Here is a 19,175-nt window from a genome sequence, read left to right as displayed (position 1 = left end):
TCTGAAGGAACAAACTCTGGACACACCATCTGTAAGAACTTTCTCACCGCGAGGGTCTGCAGCTTCATTCTTGAAGTCAGTGAGACCAAGAACTTGCTGGAAGGAACCAATTCCAGACACAAGAGGATTTTTGTCACCTGGCTAGAGCTTGGTCGAGGAGATGATCTTTGTCACCTGGCTAGAGTTTGTTGGAGGAGAGGATCTTTGTCACCTGATTAGAGCTTGGTTGAGGAGAGGATCTTTGTCACCTAGGAAACAGTCACAGCTGATGTTGCAGGTATTATTCTCTCTTCTCCTGCCCCTAGTTCTACCCTTCATTCTCGAGCTTCAGAAGACCCGGCTTCTGGCTTTGTGACGGTGATGGTTAACAGCCTGTCCCCAAGCCAACCTTGTCTTCTTTTGGAGGAGGAGGGGGTCTTCCCTTTTTCTTGGCACTAACCTTGGTGCAGAAATTAAGCTGTCTCCTGGCCCCTGGAGCAAATGAATTCCTTCGAACTCCTTTAGATGAAGAATTACTTCAAGAAGGGCCAGACCTGGGACTGCTCTACACAAAAGCAAATTGTTCCAAGATTCTTGTCACAGTAAGTTGGTTTTGCCTGCTTTTGAGCTTTAGATGAAAGAAATGACATAGACGTTCTGTTTGGCTTTCTGCTCGGATTAGTGTTTGTGGGATTCATTCATATTGTTGCGTGTTATGATGGACAAAAAAATTAAGTTCCCTGGAAGCAACAGGAACAGGCCTCAGTGTCAGAACTGCAGATGGTGGGATGCGATTCCCACAGCCGCCCCTCGGGCCCTTCTGAAAATCAGCCCCTGCTCCTTTAAAAAACTTACGATTACAAATTATCAAATAATTATCATATAAATTGTTTAAAAATTTTGAACAATATAGAAAGGTAAAAAGTATGAACCCCTTTCTCTTGCATAATTTATACAAACCCACTTCCCAGTAATAATCACTGTTACTGTTAACAATGGCTAACATTTATTGAGTAGTTACCATGTGTAAGACATGTTTCTAAGCATTTTACAGTTATTAAGATTTATAATGTATTCTTAACATTCTGTGTGCATATACATACATCTTTTTTGTCTTAAATATACTCTTGTAATGTTAGGAGATATGGACAATTTTCCATGTCACTATACACAGTTTTTTTTTTAGGGACATAGTCTTGCTCTGTTGCCCAGTCTGCAGTGCAGTAGTGTGATCATGATTTACTATAACCTGGAACTCTTGGGCTCAAGGAATCTTCCCACCTCAACCTCCCAAGTAGCTAGGACTACAGAGGCACATCACCACACCCAGCTAGTTAAAATAAAATAAAATAAAAAACTTTTTTTTAAGAGATGGGGTCTTGCTACATTGCCTAGGCTGCTCTCAAACTTCTGGACTCGTGATCTTCCTGCCTTGGGCTCCCAAAGCGCTGGAATTACAGGCGTTGAGTCTCTGTGCCCAGCCAACTTCATTCTTTTTTGTTGTTGTTGTGTGTTTTTTACCTAGAACCACCTGAATAGTCATACTTCGTTCTTTATAGCTGTACAGTTCCTATGGAATGAATAGGACACAATGATTTATTTCATAATTCCTCTGATAAAGGACATTGCATTTGTTTCTACTTTTTGTTATTACAAAGCAATGCTGCAATGACCATTATGTTAGTCCATTTTTGCGTTGCTATAAAAGAATGCCTGAGGCTGGTTACTTTATTAAGAAAAAAGGTTTTATTTTGGCTCATGGTTCTGCAGGAAGTACATAAAGCATAGTGTCAGCATGTGCTTCTGGTGAGGCCTCAGGAAGCTTCCAGTGGTGGCAGAAGGTGAAGTGGAGCTAATGTACCACATGGTGAGAGAGGGAGCGAGAGAGAGAAGGATGAGTTAGGCTCTTTCAACCACCAGCTCTTGTATGAACTCATACAGAGAGAACTCACTCATTATCCTGGGGATGGCACCAAGCCATTCATGAGGGATCCACCCCCATGACCCAAACATCTCCCACCAGGCCCCATCTCCAGCGCTGGGGATGACATTTCAACATGTGATTTGGGGGAGCCAAACATCCAAACCATGGCAAGCATTGTTGCCAAAATACACACACACACACACACACACACACACACACACACACACACACACATATAGTTTTTAGTTTTAGGGTTTCTTTTCTTTTCTTTTCTTTTCTTTGAGATGAAGTCTGGCACTGTCGCCCAGGCTGGAGTGCAGTGGTCAGATTTCAGCTCACTGCAAGCTCCGCCTCCCGGGTTTGCGCCATTCTCCTGCCTCAGCCTCCCGAGTAGCTGGGACTACAGGCGCCCGCCACCTCGCCCGGCTAGTTTTTTGTATTTTTTAGTAGAGACCCGGTTTCACCAGGTTAGCCAGGATGGTCTCGATCTCCTGACCTCATGATCCGCCCGTCTCAGCCTCCCAAAGTGCTGGGATTACAGGCTTGAGCCACTGCACCTGGCCTTTTTTTTTTTTTTCTTTTAAGAGACAATGTCTCACTTTGTCACCCAGGCTGGAGTGTAGCTCACTATAACCTCCAACAACCAGGTTGGGACCAAAGGTGCGTGTCACTGTACCCGGCTCTGTAAGATTATTTTGTAGCGACTGTTTACTCCACTAGAATGTAAACTTCTTGAGGGCAGGGGCTTTATTTGTTGCCATATCCCCAGTACTTTATTCTTAGTGCCTAGTATATAGTTAAGTGTGTAAAATACTTGAATGCTTACTACTTTATACCCACCAGATGGACATGAATGAAGCTTGAGAATACCAAGTGCTGACAAGGATGTAAAGCAAGAGGATTCTAGTATCCTGCTGAGAGTGAAAATTAGTGCGTGTGCTTTAAAGAGCAATGAGATAACTCAAATGTGAATATTCTAGCACCAACCATTTTCATTCCTGACATATATTCGATATACTTTCGCACAGGTGCTTCAGGAGAAATGCACAAGAATTTTATTGTAGCATTCTTTGTATTGTACAAAAGCACTATACAAAATTGTTCAAAAGCATTGTAGAATTTGGTGTATTTCTCTCTCTCTCCACACACGTATCACAGACATTTTTTAAAATTCTGAATCATTTGGGAATAAGTTCATGACATCATGACCAAATAAGAAAGTTGCAGGATTAACATTTACAAAATATGCAAAATATGCAAAACAGTACTATATTTATAAATACATATATAACAAGCAGAAAGATAGGAATAGGAATAATAAACACTGAATTCAGGCAAGTGGCCACCTCGGGGACAGGAAAGGAAATGTATTCAGGAATGAATACCTGGAAACCTCGCTATCTGGAATATTTTTCTTAAGCTGTGTTGAGGGCACATATTTGTTATTGGCTGTACCTTTTTTGCAAGACTAATATATTTCATAATTTTTTAAAGCATCCATTTATTCCTATTTTAATGAGAGTTTTTAAAAATCAGGAATGGGCTGGGTGCAGTGGCTCATGCCTGTAATCCCAGCACTTTGGGAGGTCGAGGTGGCTGGATCACCTGAGGTCAGGAGTTTGAGACCAGCCTGGTCAACAAGGTGAAACCCCATCTCTACTAAAAACACAAAAATTAGCCAGGCGTGGGGGCGCGAACCTGTAATCCCAGCTACTCAGGAGCCTGAGGCAGGAGAATTGCTTGAACCCGGGAGGCGGAAGTTGCAGTGAGCCGAGATCGCGCCACCGCAGTGCAGCCTGGGCGACAGAGGGAGACTCCGTCTCAAAAAAAGAAAAGAAAAAAGAAAGGGAAAAAAAGGAAGAAAAGCAAGCAAGTAAAGAAGCTCAAAGGTTCTTGGCGTGGGCCACGGGCAGGTTTTCTCGCACTCTCTTTGCGCCACGCCCACGTGCAACAAGAAGAAACGGCTGCCGCCTCCAGCTTCCAGCAGGGCGGGAAGATGCGCTGCGCGGGGCGGCCAGAGCCGTGCGGGAAAAACGGCAGGAGGGAACTATGGGCCGCGGTGGGCGCCTGCCAGGCTTGGAAGCGGACTGGCAGCCAGAGCCACGGCCAAGGAAGCCTCGCGTCCGAGGCCACCCGGGCAAGCAGCGGCTCTGCGGCTCCGGCGCCAGACGGCGTGGGCCTGGGCGCGGCCCTGGCGCGGTGGCGCGCGCGGGGTGAAGGGAGCGCGGCGCTGGCGGCGGCGACGCGGCGGTTGCTGCGCCGGGTACTGGGGTCGCTGCCGGAGGCGCAGGCGCCGTGGACTCAGCGCGCCCCGGGCCTGGGCTCGCAGTGGACTCGTCATGGCGACCGAGCAGAGGCCTTTCCACCTGGTGGTGTTCGGCGCCTCTGGCTTCACCGGCCAGTTCGTGACCGAGGAGGTGGCCCGGGAGCAGGTGGACCCGGAGCGGAGCTCCCGCCTGCCCTGGGCGGTGGCGGGCCGCTCCCGGGAGAAGCTGCAGCGGGTGCTGGAGAAGGCGGCCCTGAAGCTGGGTAAAGGGGCGGGCGGGACGGGGCTGCGCGGTGGCTGGGCCGGGGACCCCGCGTCGCCCCAAACCAGCGTTTCTCCGCAGGGGTGCGTGTCCCCGAGCCCTGCGTGAGGACAGGAAGAGGAGAGGGAGGGATGTTTCAAGTATTGCCACAGCTTTGTTCCACCTCCTTAGCTATATACGTGTGTGTGTATATACACCAGGGATACACTGAACACACACACACACACACACACACACACTTCCTCCTGTTTCCCGCATTTGCATTTCTGCCTCAGTTTGGGGAGTTCTCCCGGCGAAATGGCCAAGAACTTGAGTTGCCCTCTCTCTGCTTCATCCTGCCCCGCAGCAGGGGCACCTGTTGAGTCTGCGGGTTTCTTAATATTTGGTCGGAGAGGAGGGGAGGGCTTTGGTCTCTTGGAGATCGTAGTCTCCCTTTGCCTCGTGTTTTGAGGACGGGAGAGCAAACTTAAGAGTTGTATTGACAGTGTCTTTGTGGCTATTCTGTTTTAGTTTCTTTTCTGTGTGTAAGAATACTCCAGCAGCCTTCCTCTTCAGAGAATAAAAAGTGTGTATTTCTGGTTTAGACGCTTACTTATTCTAAGCATTCAGGTAGCATATATTCATTGATTCTGTAAGCATTCGGGTAGCGTCTATTTATTGAGTGACCTTGTCCTTGCTGAGACCTGTCCCGAGTCTGGGGTGCAGGATGGGACAGAGAGGAGACAGACGCAGGGATCCTGCTGCCTTCATGGCTGGGGAGACATCTGACTTACGACTCCGTAGCCTTTAAATTTGGCTATTAACTCCCCACCGTAGATTTCCCTTACACAGACACCCGTTAGAGTTCTGGAAATACTACATTCTTTCTGTTTAATCTACTTTCGTACAATGCCCTGCTCGGAGTGCTTTTTGTTCGTGGTTATGTACAGAAGACACCACGTAGGCTGGACTCTCCCACAGCTTTTGATGCTGATACTACCAACACGTAATTCTGACCAAAGAGCTTTTTGGTCGTTATTTTTCCAAGAGAAGTAATTTCACTATTAAAATATATGCTTCCATTTCTTTTTCCGGCTCGGCAAGATCGTACCGGTACAGCCTAGTCACTTACCATATATAATGCCCAAATCCAGTTTTATTGTGGGGGATATACCTTCACCTATTGAAACCTGCATCACTTAGTTGAGCCAGTTAATTCCAATTATTTTCTTATGAGCCTGTATGTTTATGTAGCGTGTGCTTTTCACCTCAGAGTTCTAATTTTTTTTTGTTTGTTTGTTTTTTGTTTTTTTGCCATTCTCCTGCCTCAGCCTGCCGAGTAGCTGGGACTACAGGCGCCCGCCACCACGCCCGGATAATTTTTTGTATTTTTAGTAGAGACGGGGTTTCACCGTGTTAGCCAGGATGGTCTCGATCTGCTGACCTCCTGATTTGCCCGTCTCAGCCTGCCAAAGTGCTGGGATTACAGGCGTGAGCCACCACACCTGGCCCTAATGGTTTTCATGTTAACAGTCCGAGACTCTCCATCACCTACAACTAAATCATGCATAGTGATTGTTTAGTAGTTGATGAGGAACTTTATTTTTTTAAAGACAAGGTGTCATTCTGCTACCCAGGCTGGAGTGCAGTGGCGTGATCACAGCTCGCTGCAGCCTCGACCTCTGTGTCTGAGTGATTCTGCCACCTTAGCCTCCTGAGTAGCTGGGACTACAGGCGTATGCCACCATGTCAGATAATTTTTTTTTTCTTTTTTTTTTTTTAGTAGAGACAAGGTCTTGCTATGTTGCCCAAGCTGGTCTGGAATTCCTGAGCTCGAGAAGTCCTTGGCCTCCCAAAGTGCTGAGCCGCTGCCCCTGGCCAAGAAACTATTTTTATGACATAAATTTCTTGTTGGAGAGGAAATCTGGATAGTTATCTGGTCAGCATTTAAACTTGATCGTTAAATTGTCGTGTTACACAGGGTTGTTATTTACACAACGCTTTTATTAGATTTTTTTTTTAAAGATCAGGTTTTTAGTAACGCTTAGTGTTAACTCAGTTTTCCTCATAACCTTTTCCTTTTTTATTACCTGATTAAAAACAGTTTTATCTTTTGTCTAAACGGGAGAGCTAGCTTTCAGTATATCAGTGTATTTAGTAATTTGCTGGTCACTGATTACTATAAAAAGAAGACAAGCAAGATGTAATCCTCTACCGGAATTTTCTTTACTTCATTTGTTTCTTATTTTAGGAAGACCAACACTGTCGTCTGAAGTTGGAATCATCATTTGTGATATCGCTAATCCAGCCTCGCTTGATGAAATGGCTAAACAGGCAACAGTTGTCCTCAATTGCGTAGGACCAGTAAGTAATCAACCCTTCTTTGTATCAGAACAAACAATCCATTCATTTCTAGCAAAATATTCCAGAGGAACATAAGGGCAGAGGACAGAATTGTTGGTTGAAGGCCTTAACCCCGTATGGGGAGTTTTTCCTTTTTGCGAGGAGCAAATGGAGATTACCAAAGTCTCCTGAGAGAGATTGACAGGCTCTCTATGACCCTATCCTTAGGGCATGTGCACTGGCTTGTTGATTGGTTACATCTGTGATTATCAGAATTTTCTTTCCTTTTTACTGTCTGCCCCTTCAGTGTGTATCCCTGGTATATTTTTTATTTATAAATTATATTCTTGTATTACTGGGTAAACATATTTTTTAAATGCACAAAAAGAATAAAAAGGACTCATTTATTGAATGAATATTTATTGATACTTACCGTATGTAAAATGCATTATTGCAGGCACGTGGGACACAATGGTGACCGAAACAGAAAATCCCTCATGGAGATTACATTCTTGTGGGGAAGACAGAAAAATAGGATTGTAATAGGAGGTAATGAAAAGTGCTTTGAAGAAGAGTGAAGCCGAGAAAGGAGAAAAGGTGTTGGCATGTCGGTGTTTTTAGATAGATGGTCAGGGAAGGTTTCTGTGAGGAATTGACATATGAACCAAGATCTGAATGAAATGAGAGCAAATTGCATGAACTTTTGAGGAGAGACTTTTCCAGGGAGAGCAGGCACAAAGGTCCTGAGACGCAAGTGTGCTTGGCAAGACGGAAGAGTGTGACAGAGGCCAGTGTGGCTGGGCAGGGCAGGAGGTGGAGAGTGGATCAGAGGGAAACCCAGGAGCTGGGTTGTGTAGGATCTTACCGGCCGTGGTCAGGACGTGGGTTTTTCTTCCAAGTGTGACCAAGAGGCGTTGAATGGTTGAAAGGAAGGGCTTCATCTGATTTAAATTTGAAGTTCTTTGGCTTCTGATTGAAAAAATAGATAACAAGGGATGAGCAATGGAAAGGTCCAAGCACAAGCCCTGGGGTAGTAGTGGTAGAGGTGCTGAGAAGTAGTTAGGTTCAGAGTATATTTTCAAAGGAGAACAGCTTTTTTTTTTTTTTTTTTTTTTTTTTTGAGACGGAGTCTGGCTCTGTCATCCAGGCGGGAGTGCAGTGGCCGGATCTCAGCTCACTGCAAGCTCCGCCTCCCGGGTTCACGCCATTCTCCTGCCTCAGCCTCCCGAGTAGCTGGGACTACAGGCGCCCGCCACCTCACCTGGCTAGTTTTTTGTATTTTTTTAGTAGAGACGGGGTTTCACCATGTTAGCCAGGATGGTCTCGATCTCCTGACCTCGTGATTCGCCCGTCTCGGCCTCGCAAAGTGCTGGGATTACAGGCTTGAGCCACCGCGCCCGGCCAGGAGAACAGCTTTTGCTGTTGTACTGAGTATGAAAAAGTCAAGTCACAGGCCATCAGACTTTTGGCCTGTGTAACAAGGTGAGTGTTGGTGACATTTAGTGATCTGAAGAAGCCATCACAGTTGGCAAGATGTTTAAAAATTAAACTTCTAAAATATTAATACTTTTTAATTGAGAGCAAAAGGGTTTGTGAATTGCTATTAAATAAAAATGTTGTGGATTTAGATTCATCTCATTCTTAACTAGCTTAGATTCCATCCATGAGGTCCACTGCTCCACTCTGTAATGGAGGCCCTCATCCATCTCCCTTGCCGTTTTCTCCTCAGTACTCTGGAAAAATCCCAGCCCTGGTTATTCTGTTTACCTTCTCTTCACCTGAACGTGAGTAACCCAATGTGGCTGGAGAAAAGTATATCCCCATGCTAACTGATCACCCTTCAAATATGTGTTTACAAACCTCGTGTGGTGCTCAGCACCTCCAGCAGCTCTGCTCAGGAATTCTCAGGAATTCTCTCTCCTGCTCTCTGAAGTAGCTCACAACCTTGTTTTCCATGCACTTTTAGTATCCCATCTCTCTTTCCTTGTTCTTATCTGATTTTTTTTTTTTAACTATGAAAATAGAAGCTGGTTAATAACAGAATTTCTTTCTTCATCTTCCTACCACCAGATCTATCTACCTACCTACCTGTCGGCCAATCCGCATCGTACCCTGTAGTCTGCCGTATCTCTTGTTCCAAGGAAAAACTGGTCCTCTTCCTATTGGACACAGTTTTCAAAGACTTTATTATCGGGGGAACCAGCCCCCAATATTTCAACATAGGTTCTTTTCTATTTTCTGTAAGTGTCGGCTGGTCTGAGAAATAAAGAGAAAGAGTACAAAGAGAGAAATTTCACAGCTGGGCCCCAGAGGCATTCCAGTCACACTGCGTTTGCATGCGGTGTTCGAGACTCACTGCCTGATCTCCAAGCCACGTAACAGACTGTCTTAAATCATTAATTTGATTAGCCAGTTTTTGATCAGTGCCTTGTTGAGGATTCTACATTTGGGTGGAATTGGCTTGCCAGTCATTAACAAAATGAGCTGTTTGAATAGATTGACGTAACGCCATTCAAGCAGTGGTGGCCAGTGCAGTGACTGTAATTAGGTCCATGATCACAGTAATTAAAGTGAAAACAAACCTCTTAGATCTTTTTAGAATTTTCTGTAACACTTCATTAATTGAACGTATCGAGGAGGAAGATTCCCAAGGTCTGGGCAAAGTTACTGGAATCCAGATTCCTTCTCGAGCTCGAACCAACATTACACTTTTCCTGGAGTCAAAACGGGAGTTAATGCAAGTGTATAAATGACAATTAATGCATTGGACGGTTTGTTTGTCCAAATTCTGATATTTCCCACTCACAGCATGTAAGGAGGCTTAACACAGCTCTGTATGGGAACAGTCAGGTTGGAGGTAAGCAAAGCAGAATGTCTGAATCCACATTGATACGGAGGGAGGGGGACGATAGCGGGGACAACAGACAGAAGAGTTTCCCCTTCCCGTAGTCGCAGTCCAGACATGGCAATAGCCAATTTCCAAAGTTCGGGCTCAGAATGGGGAATATCATATGAAGCCTGGGGTGATAATGCCTTTATCTTCCCATTTTAAGGGAAAGAATGAGCTGAATCTCCTATGCAAAGTAGAAGGATGATTCTCGTTCTCCCATAAGAAATAAAATAAGTAGCCTCCAGGCATTCTTTTCTACCAGAGGAGCAATGGTTTTTTAAATAGCCCTTTGGTGCCCAGTCTATTTCTAAACCATATGAGTCATTTTTAAATACTACTGCATGTGAGTTAACATAGTCTTTCCAAATTAAAGTTTTAGATGGGCCCTCAACATTTTTAGGACATGGTTTTCCTGCAGGTTTATATTGAAAGTATGGGGTATCTTCCCTTACTCCCCCTTTCATTTGTCTTAAAGGAGAAAGGGAGAGGCCAGAGACCGAATGTCCCAGTTCCTCTGTAGCTGATTTCTCCGGAAGATAAGCAGCCCAGACTTGAGTTTCTAGATGGATACAACCAGGTGCATGTCCAAGGCACTGAGTGGGTGTTTGTAACCTATGGTAACATTAAATGCAGTGCCTTCTTCTCCTGGTTAAGTGGCGCAATGGTCATCTGTAGCTCCAGGCATCCATGCACTATCGTTAGTGTAGATTTCTGCAGGAGCATCCATCTAGGTGAGAGGTTGAATAAGTGGAGGGAAAGGCACATAAGCCCAATAAGAATAATTTTGTGTAGCAGGTAAATCAGTGTGAGAGGAAACTGGTGAGACACAAAGTATAAGAAGGAGAATCATTAAATAAAACCTATTGTAAGCAAGATTGAGTGCTGAAGGAGGAAGAGAAGAGCAGAGGGATGTTCTTTTCAGGCTAATAGAAATGGTGAGATTTTTAGGTTTGTAAGGAGAAAAAGAAAGGTAATTTGGAGAAGTGGGATGAGTTAGATGGGTCTCCGTTGCCATGAGGGAGGATTGAACCAGACCCATTTTGATTTGGTGTGCCTGCTTCTGAGGACTTGGCACAGATCTCGCCACGTCTGAGGGCGGTCTCTGACACGGACGTCTTTTCCCTGTGGTTTCATTCACATGAAGTTTAAGTCTTTTAGTGGGCACCCAGGAAGGGGACTGATGATCTCCTGGTGAAACAAAGCATGTCCTCTTTCCCACGTTAAGCAGAATCAGAGACAATATTTAAAGGTTTGGGGAAATCCTGTAAGGCAGTGATTATAGGAATTAACTCTGCCTTTTGAGCAGAGGTATAAGGGGTAGAAATAAGCTTGTCTGTAGGACCCACATAACCAGCATTTCTGTTACTGGAGCCCTCAGTGAACAGTGTAACAGCCTCAGGAATGGCTGATCTTTGGTCAATCAAGGGACCACCCAAGATATCATTTTTATAAAATCAATTTGTTTTTGGATAATGATTGTCAATAACGCCAATAAAATCAGTCAAGTGAATTTGCCACAATATGGAATGTTGAAAAACGGCTTGGGCCGGGCGCGGTGGCTCAAGCCTGTAATCCCAGCACTTTGGGAGGCCGAGACGGGCGGATCACGAGGTCAGGAGATCGAGACCATCCTGGCTAACACGGTGAAACTCTGTCTCTACTAAAAATACAAGAAAATTAGCCGGGCGAGGTGGCGGGCGCCTGTAGTCCCAGCTACTCAGGAGGCTGAGGCAGGAGAATGGCGTGAACCCGGGAGGCGGAGCTTGCAGTGAGCCGAGATCACGCCACTGCACTCCAGCCTGGGGCACAGAGCAAGACTCCGTCTCAAAAAAAAAAAAAAAAAGAAAAAGAAAAACGGCTTGAACTTTGAGCCGATTTAAAGGAACTATAATTAAATTCAGATCACATCTGGAAATTTTAAGTATTCTACACCGAGCTTGTCCAATTAGACTGGCCATTTGGTCCAGATAAACAGACAAAGTTTTTGACACAGAATGAGGAAGAAAACACCACTCCACTAAATCATTATGTTGAACTATTAGCCCAGTAGGGGAGTGTAAGGAAGCGAAAACCAGAAGCTGAAAAGGCGAGACGGCTGTACTCTAGATAACTGGGCGGTCTGGATTCTTTCCTCTACGAATTCCAGTTCTAGTGAAGCCTCAGGTCAAAGTGCTGGGACTGCGGAGATTGGAATCTCCACACAGCACAGAAAACAAGTTAGCGCATATGTTGGAATGCCTGAAGTAGGTCTTAAATAATGTTACCCCGAAGTTTTTGGAAGTCATTTAAAGTTTTCAAAGAATTCCTCCTAATTTGAACTTTCTGAGGTTGAATACATTGTTTATCAACCACCATTCCTAAATGTTGAACAAGAGTGGTCTGTTGAATTTTATCCTGAGCGATGTGTAATCCGGCCTCTGTAACACAGCGGCTTAAAATTCGATAACAGTCTATTAATTCTTCATCAGTGGGGGCAGCAATTAAGATATCATCCATATAATGAAGAATATAGGCCTGGGGAAATTGAGCTCACACTGGTGAAAGCACCTGTCCAACAGAAAGCTGGCAGATGGTGGGCTATTCGGCATTCCCTGAGGAAGTACTTCCCATTGGCAACAACCTGCAGGCTCCTGACTCTTGAGAGACGGTGCAGTAAAGGCAAATTCTTCACAATCTGATTTATGTAAAGTAATAGTAAAAAAATCTTCAAGATCAATAACTATGGGAGGCCAATGTTTAGGTATTAAAGTAGGGGCAGGCATGCTGGGTTGGATGGCCCCCATAGGTTTAATGACAACGTTAATGGCCCTTAAATTGGTTACCATCTGCCACTTGCCTGATTTTTTTTTTCTTTTTTAGTAGAAACACAGGAGCATTCCAGGGGGAAAGAGAAGGTTCCACATTTCCAAGTTGTAACTGTTAAGAAACCAATTGAGTCAAAGCCTCCAGTTTTTCTTTAGAGAGTGGCCACTTCTCAATCCAAACAGTTGTGTCAGATTTAAGCTTTAATATATGCAGGCAACACGTTGTGATCAGGTAAATTTTGTTACTGGCCAGAACGCATGGCCGTTTTACACTCATGGTTCGCATTCTCAAAAGCTAACATATGAAGGAGAGTACCTTGAGTGTGCTCATCAGAGACAAGTTTTTCAACAGCGTCTTGTAATGTAGCTAAAACATCAGGGTATAATTCATTGTGACCTTGTTTAACCCTAGTAAAAGAAACAGGAGCTTGGCCTGGGGGCTCATAATTTGTCCCAAGCTCTCATTCACACCTTTGTTACGTGTTTTGTGGTGAGAGCATCAAAGACTAATTGGGCGTAAGTATCAGAGAAGCTGTCGGAGCCTGTGAGCTGAGCCTGAGTAACTAGAATGCCATTAGTCCGATGTAGCGGAGCCTGCAGACGGGCCTCCTCTGCTCACCATGCACAGCATTGTAAATGCTGAGATGGAGTCAGAACAGCTTTTGCCAAAAGGTCCCTGTGTAAGGGAAGCAAAGTGACCTCAGTACAAAAAGTTTGTAATACCATTTTAACAAAAGGAGAAGTAAGACCATACGGAGTACAAGCATCCTTAAATTCTTTTAAAAAGGTAAGACTGAGAGGTACATAATGACACATTTGTACCCCTTGGGTGTCAGGAGGTTCTAGTGTGACCAGATAAGCCCACACATCTATCCACTTTTGTTTTGTTTTGTTTTGGCATAATAAGCGTTGCATTGAAGTTTTAAGAGTAGGTATCCAAGATGGAGTTAGCATAGAAATGACAGGAAAAGCATGTGTAGGTAAGGGAAACTGAGGGTGAGGGGGTCAGACCAGTATGACAGTGTGAGGAAAGAGCATTGGGGGAGCAGAAGGAGCAGAAGTATACTGGTGATTACTGGTGTCCATGTGTGGAAAAGGGTATAGAGAAGCTGGCTAAGTGGATGGCAAAGTGACTGGTTGAGAAACTGAAACGACTGGAGGGTGAGGGGCTACAATGGATGTGGGAGGGCCTGCAGAATTATAGATAAATTGTAGTTTGGTCCTGGAGCTATTAGCTGACTCCAGAGGTTTGAAAAGAGAAGAATCAGCATATATGTGGTCCCGGGCTGTCTGAGTCGGAGCCGTGGGAGCTAAAAGTACCGGCTCTTCGTGAAAAGAAACGAGATCATCAAGGGGTGACATTAAACCAAAGTCACTGGAATTAGATAATGAATTCTCAGTATCGTTAGGTGGGGGAGGAGTAGGTGAAGGGAGAGAGGTGGAGGGTCATCAGATTCAGAAAACAGTGGTAACTGCAGGGGGTCACAGAATTGGTATGTCATTAGGACAGCACGTACCAAGGCCCAATCACCCCAGACAGTGATGGGAACAAAATTCCCGGTCAAGACCAGTTCCTGGAATGTTGCACCAACACGATCCCATAGTTCTACATCTAAGGTACCTTTTTCAGGAAAATATTTTCCATGGTTACTCGGACACCACCGTTTTAACAGGTGTACATCTGAGTTTCCTTTTTCAGGAAACCAAAGACAGTATGTTTCTACTGCCCTGAATAGAGTGGCCATATTTTCCATGGGCATTCGAACCCTTTTCTGTTTTAACTGGAGCTTAATATAGAAGAGATAAGTATAATGTTTAGACTCCACGTGACCCATAGTTAACCCGGACAATACACAGACAGACTCACCACTCGTCAGGGAACAGAACAAGCGTTTCTGTGGACCGAACTGATGATGTTTCTCCGCACCTACCAAAGGGAATCAGGTTCCCACATGCGCTTGGGAAAAAGAAAAAAACACGCTGAGTGCCAGATATCGGGGGAACCAGCCCACAGTATTTCAACGTAGATTCTTTTCTATTTTTCCTAAGTGTCGGCCAGTCTGAGAAATAAAGAGAAAGAATACAAAGTGAGAAATTTTACAGCTGGGCCTCTGGGGGTGACATAACGTGTCAGCAGGTTCCGTGATGCCCTTTGAGCTGCAAAACCAGCAAGTTTTCATTAGGGATTTCAAAAGGGGAGGGAGTGTACGAATAGGGAGTGGGTCATAGAGATCACATGTTTCAAAAGGCAATAGAATATCACAAGGCAAATGGCAGAGCAAGATCACAAGGCCAGGGCAAAATGAGAATTACTGATGAGGTTCCATGTCCCTCTGGGCACGCATTATCATTGATAAACATCTTAACAGGAAACGGTTCGAGAGCAGACAAAGGGTCTGACTAGAATTTACCAGGCTGGAATTTCCTAATCCTAGCAAGCCTGAGGGCGCTGCAGGAGACCAGGGCATATTTCATCCCTTTCTTCAGCCGCATAAGACAGACACTCCCAGAGCGGCCATTTCAGAGACCTCCCCTGGGAATGCATTCCCTTCCCAGGGTTATTCCTTGCTGGGAAAATAAGTCAGTGATATTTCTCCTGTTCGCTTTCTGCAAGAAGAGAAATATGACTCTGTTCTGCCCGGCCCCACAGGCATCAGACCTTATGGTTATCTCCCTTGTTCCCTGAAAATCGCTGTTATCCTGTTCCTTTTTTAGGATGCCCAGATTTCATATTGTTCAAACACACATGTTTTACAAACAGTTTGTACAGATAACACAATCATCACAGGGCCCTGAGGCGACATTCATCCTCAGCTTAGGAAGATGACGGGATTAAGAGATTAAAGACAGGCAGGAAATCACAAGAGTATTGATTCGGGAAGTGATAAATGTCCATGAAATCTTCACAATTTATGTTCAGAGATGACAGTAAAGACAGGCATAAGAAATTATAAAAGTGTTAATTTGGGGAACTAATAAATGTCCATGAAATCTTCACAGTTTATGTTCTTCTGCCACGGCTTCAGCCGGTCCCTCCATTCGGGGTTCCTGACTTCCCTCAACACTTCATGTTTACAGTTACACATTATCTTTTTCTCGGATTTCTCCTGTTTACTGGATTATTTCCATCAGCATTTAAATATGTGATATCTCCCATCTTTAAAGAAAAGCTGCTTGATTCCACATACCTTCCAACTACTCTATTTGTTGTGCCCCCCTTTTAGCAACCTCCTTGAAAGAATTCTCATGACTCACTATCTCTGCTGCTTCACCTCCTCCTCAAACGACTCCTGTTGGGCTTTTGTTTTCCTCCCTCCTCCCTCCTCCTCCCTCCTCCAGTGAAAGTACTCTGCTAAAGTCCCATCCTGTCAAATCCAGTCCTCATCTGAAAGCTTTCGGCATTGATCCAGCTGACCACTTTCTCCTTTCTTTACTTGGCTTCTGCATTGTCATCTTCTCGTAGTTTTCCTCCTGTCCACCAGCTTCACCCTGGAAGTCCTAGTCTCCTCCATTGCGTCTTTATCCTCCCCACTCTAAATGCCTGAGGCCTCAGTGTTCAAGCTTTAGAACCTCAGTATCCTCATTCAGGCATTAGGTTGCAGTAAAGTGAAAATGACCAAATGCAGAGTGGTGCTGCGGCCCCCTTTGTGTGATGGAAACTCTCCCACAACCCCCTCAGGATACCTGCTGTGTCCTGCCTTCAACACATGAGCACTTAACGTGGCCCAGGGAATGTCTCGTAGTCAGTCCATATGGTAACTGTTAATAGAACATCATGTTTTTCTTTGTGTTTTTTGTAAACATTAACGTGAAATATAAAAGTTCTAATATTTGCTTCCACCCTCAGTGGATCATTCTGTGCTTCCCTTGGGGGAAGACTACTTGGGAGACCACTGGGTTAGAAGATGGAGCTTTGAGGGCCGGGCGCGGTGGCTCATGCCTGGAATCCCAGCACTTTGGGAGGCCGAGGCAGGCAGATCACTTGAGGTCAGGAGTTCGAGACCAGCCTGGCCAACATAGTGAAACCCTGCCTCTACTAAAAATACAAAAAATTAGCTGGACATGGTGGTGTGTGCCTACAATCCCGGCTACTCGGGAGGCTGAGGCAAGAGAATCGCTTGAACCCGGGAGGCGGAAGTTATAGTGAGCCGAGATGACGCCATTATACTCCAGCCTGGGCAACAGGAATGAAACTCCGGCTCAAAAAAAAAAAAAAAAAAAAGAAGAAGAAGATGGAGCATGGAGAGCGGGATTGCAGTTCTGACCTCTAAGCTAATTGGCCTCACAGGAGAAGGATCTCCCCGAGATGAAGGATTGCTGCTCTGACTCTGTTCACCTATCTCAGACAAGCACAGGGTACGAAGTGGAGAAAAATCTAGCAAGTTCATAAAATAGGAATAAGTGAGAAGGCTCAACTCCAGATTACTCAAAGAAGTGGGCCAGATGTGACAAAATGCAGTGAAAGTAAGGAATGGGCAGACTGAGAGCGAGCCTGTGGCTGTGAGGCAGAGCCTGGAGGAGCTGGGAGTTGGCAGAACGGAGGGAGGATGCCCCAGGCAGTGGAAGCAAGCACACTGGGTGTGGAGCAGCAGCAGCATGCTTGGGGAGTTACATGGAATTTAGAACTGCTGGAAGATGAGAATTAAGGGACTGTGGTATGATACGATGCTAAGGACTTTCTGTGACATGCTAAGAAGTTTGGACTTTGTACTATATATTGTAGAGGTTGTTTTTGTTATTTTTATTATACTTTAAGTTCTAGGGTACATGTGTACAACATGCAGGCTCATTACATAGGTATACATGTGCCATGCTGGCCTGCTGCACCCATCAGCCTGTCGCTTACATTAGGTATTTCCTCCAGTGCTATCTCTACCCCCACCCCCAACCCCATGACAGGCCCTGGTGTGTGATGTTCCCCACCCCGTGTCCATGTGTTCTCATTGTTCAATTCCCACCTATGAGTGAGAACATGCAGTGTTTGGTTTTCTGTCCTCGTGATAGTTTGCTCAGAATGATGGTTTCTAGCTTCATCCATGTCCCTGCAAAGGATGTCAACTCATCCTTTTTTATGGCTGTATAGTATTCCATGGTGTTTATGTGCCACATTTTCTTAATCCAGTCTATCAGGTTTTAAGAGTGGATATGTTACAGGAGTGAGGCAGGAGGAAAGGTGACATCAGATTTTTATTTTAGAATAACAGTTTGTTATGTATTTGGAGATGGGGCTAGCTGGCTGCAGTGTAACCAGTTAGGGCCTATTTGTCGTAAATTAGATGAGTGTTGATGGGGTCTGAACTAAGATATAATTGTGTAGGGGAGAGGAGACTGATTTGAGATATTTTTAGGAGACTGAATCGATAAAACTTGGTGACTTCCAGGATAGGTAGCATGAGAAACTTCTTCCAGATTTCTTTTTTTTGACGGGTCTTGCTTTGTCACCCAGGCGGGAGTGCAGTGGCGCAATCTCGGCTCACTGCAACCTCCACCTCCCGGGTTCAAGCAATTCTCCCGTCTCAGCCTTCTGAGTAGCTGGAACTACAGGCTCACGCCACCACACCCAACTAATTTTTGTATTTTTAGTAGAGACGGGGTTTCACCAAATTGGCCAGGCTGGTCTTGAACTCCTGTGCTCAGGTGATCCACCTGCCTCGGCCTCCCAAAGTGCTGGGATTACAGGCATGACCCAGCCTGCTTCCAGGTTTTAACCTGAGAATTATGTGGGGAGTAATGCCATTGATAATAACAAAAAAGAAGACATCTGAGTGCCATGTGCCTAGCCCTGCGCCAGGCTCTTTGTATTCTCTTATTTCATCCTCACAACTCCCAGGGAAGTGGGTGGTGGTATTCATCACCATTCTTTGATTGAAGAGGTTGGTGCTTAGGTAAAGTGACTTGCCCAAGGTCACACAGCTAGTGGCTGCAGAGCCTGGATGTAAGTCTGGCCTGACTTTAAAGCCCACATTCTAGGCCACTCTGCTGTTCAGCCATTTGCACAGTTTTGTCTCAGAGTCTTTCCTCATTTGAGCACATCAGAAAGACGTTAGAAGTGGGACCCAGGCAGGCTGAACTAGAGGCTATACTTTGTTTTGTATTTTTATTTTTTTGAGATGGGGGTCTCACTTTGTTGCCCAGGCTGGAGTACAGTGGCACGAACACAGCTCACTGCTGTGTCAACCTCCTGGGCTCAAGTGATCTTCCCGCCTCAGCCCTGCAAGTAGCTGGGACTATAGGCTTGGGCCATCACATCTGTCTACTTTTTGTATTTTTTGTAGAGACAGGGTTTTGCCCTGTGGCCCAGGCTGGTCTCTAGCTCCTGAGCTCAAGTGATTGACTCGCCTTGGCCTCCCAAAGTGTTGGGATTACAGACGTGAGCCACTGTGCCTGGCCATGTGTTTATACATATATGCCATATATATATAGTCCTTGTATGTATTATATATCTATATTACATGTAGATATAATGCATATTATAGATATTTATAGATATATATTATATAATATATGTATTATATATTTATAGATATATATAAAATATATAAATGGCATATATATAGTCCTCAGCATCGTATTTTTTTTATATATATATATACACACACACACACACACACATATTTTTTTTCTTAGAGAGACAGAGTCTCAAAGCGATCCTTCTGCCTCAGCCTCCCAAAGTGCTGAGATACAGGTTTGAGCCACCACACCCGGCCTAGAGGCTACACACTGAAGCA

The 19,175-nt window shown here is 44.9% G+C and overlaps 1 protein-coding gene across 6 annotated transcripts in view; it reads left to right on the top strand.

Moving 5' to 3' along the window:
• Positions 1–4,228: 4,228 nt before the first annotated feature.
• The window catches only part of SCCPDH (saccharopine dehydrogenase (putative)), a 52,831-nt gene continuing 37,884 nt past the window's right edge, over positions 4,229–19,175 (top strand). For all 6 annotated transcript variants that reach the window (XR_013415877.1, XM_028849097.2, XM_028849095.2 and 3 more), the window contains exons 1-2: positions 4,229–4,432; positions 6,662–6,774. Coding sequence is in view for 5 of the 6 variants with exons in the window: in XM_028849097.2 (XP_028704930.2) it covers positions 4,243–4,432; positions 6,662–6,774 (303 nt within the window). In the remaining variant the exon portion in view is untranslated. The remainder of the gene's footprint in view (positions 4,433–6,661; positions 6,775–19,175) is intronic.

The sequence above is a fragment of the Macaca mulatta genome, chromosome 1 (genome assembly GCF_049350105.2).
Source record: "Macaca mulatta isolate MMU2019108-1 chromosome 1, T2T-MMU8v2.0, whole genome shotgun sequence".
Lineage (NCBI taxonomy): Eukaryota > Metazoa > Chordata > Mammalia > Primates > Cercopithecidae > Macaca > Macaca mulatta.
The sequence above is the reverse complement of the archived record's forward strand: the minus strand, read 5'-3'. Positions and strand labels throughout refer to the sequence as shown.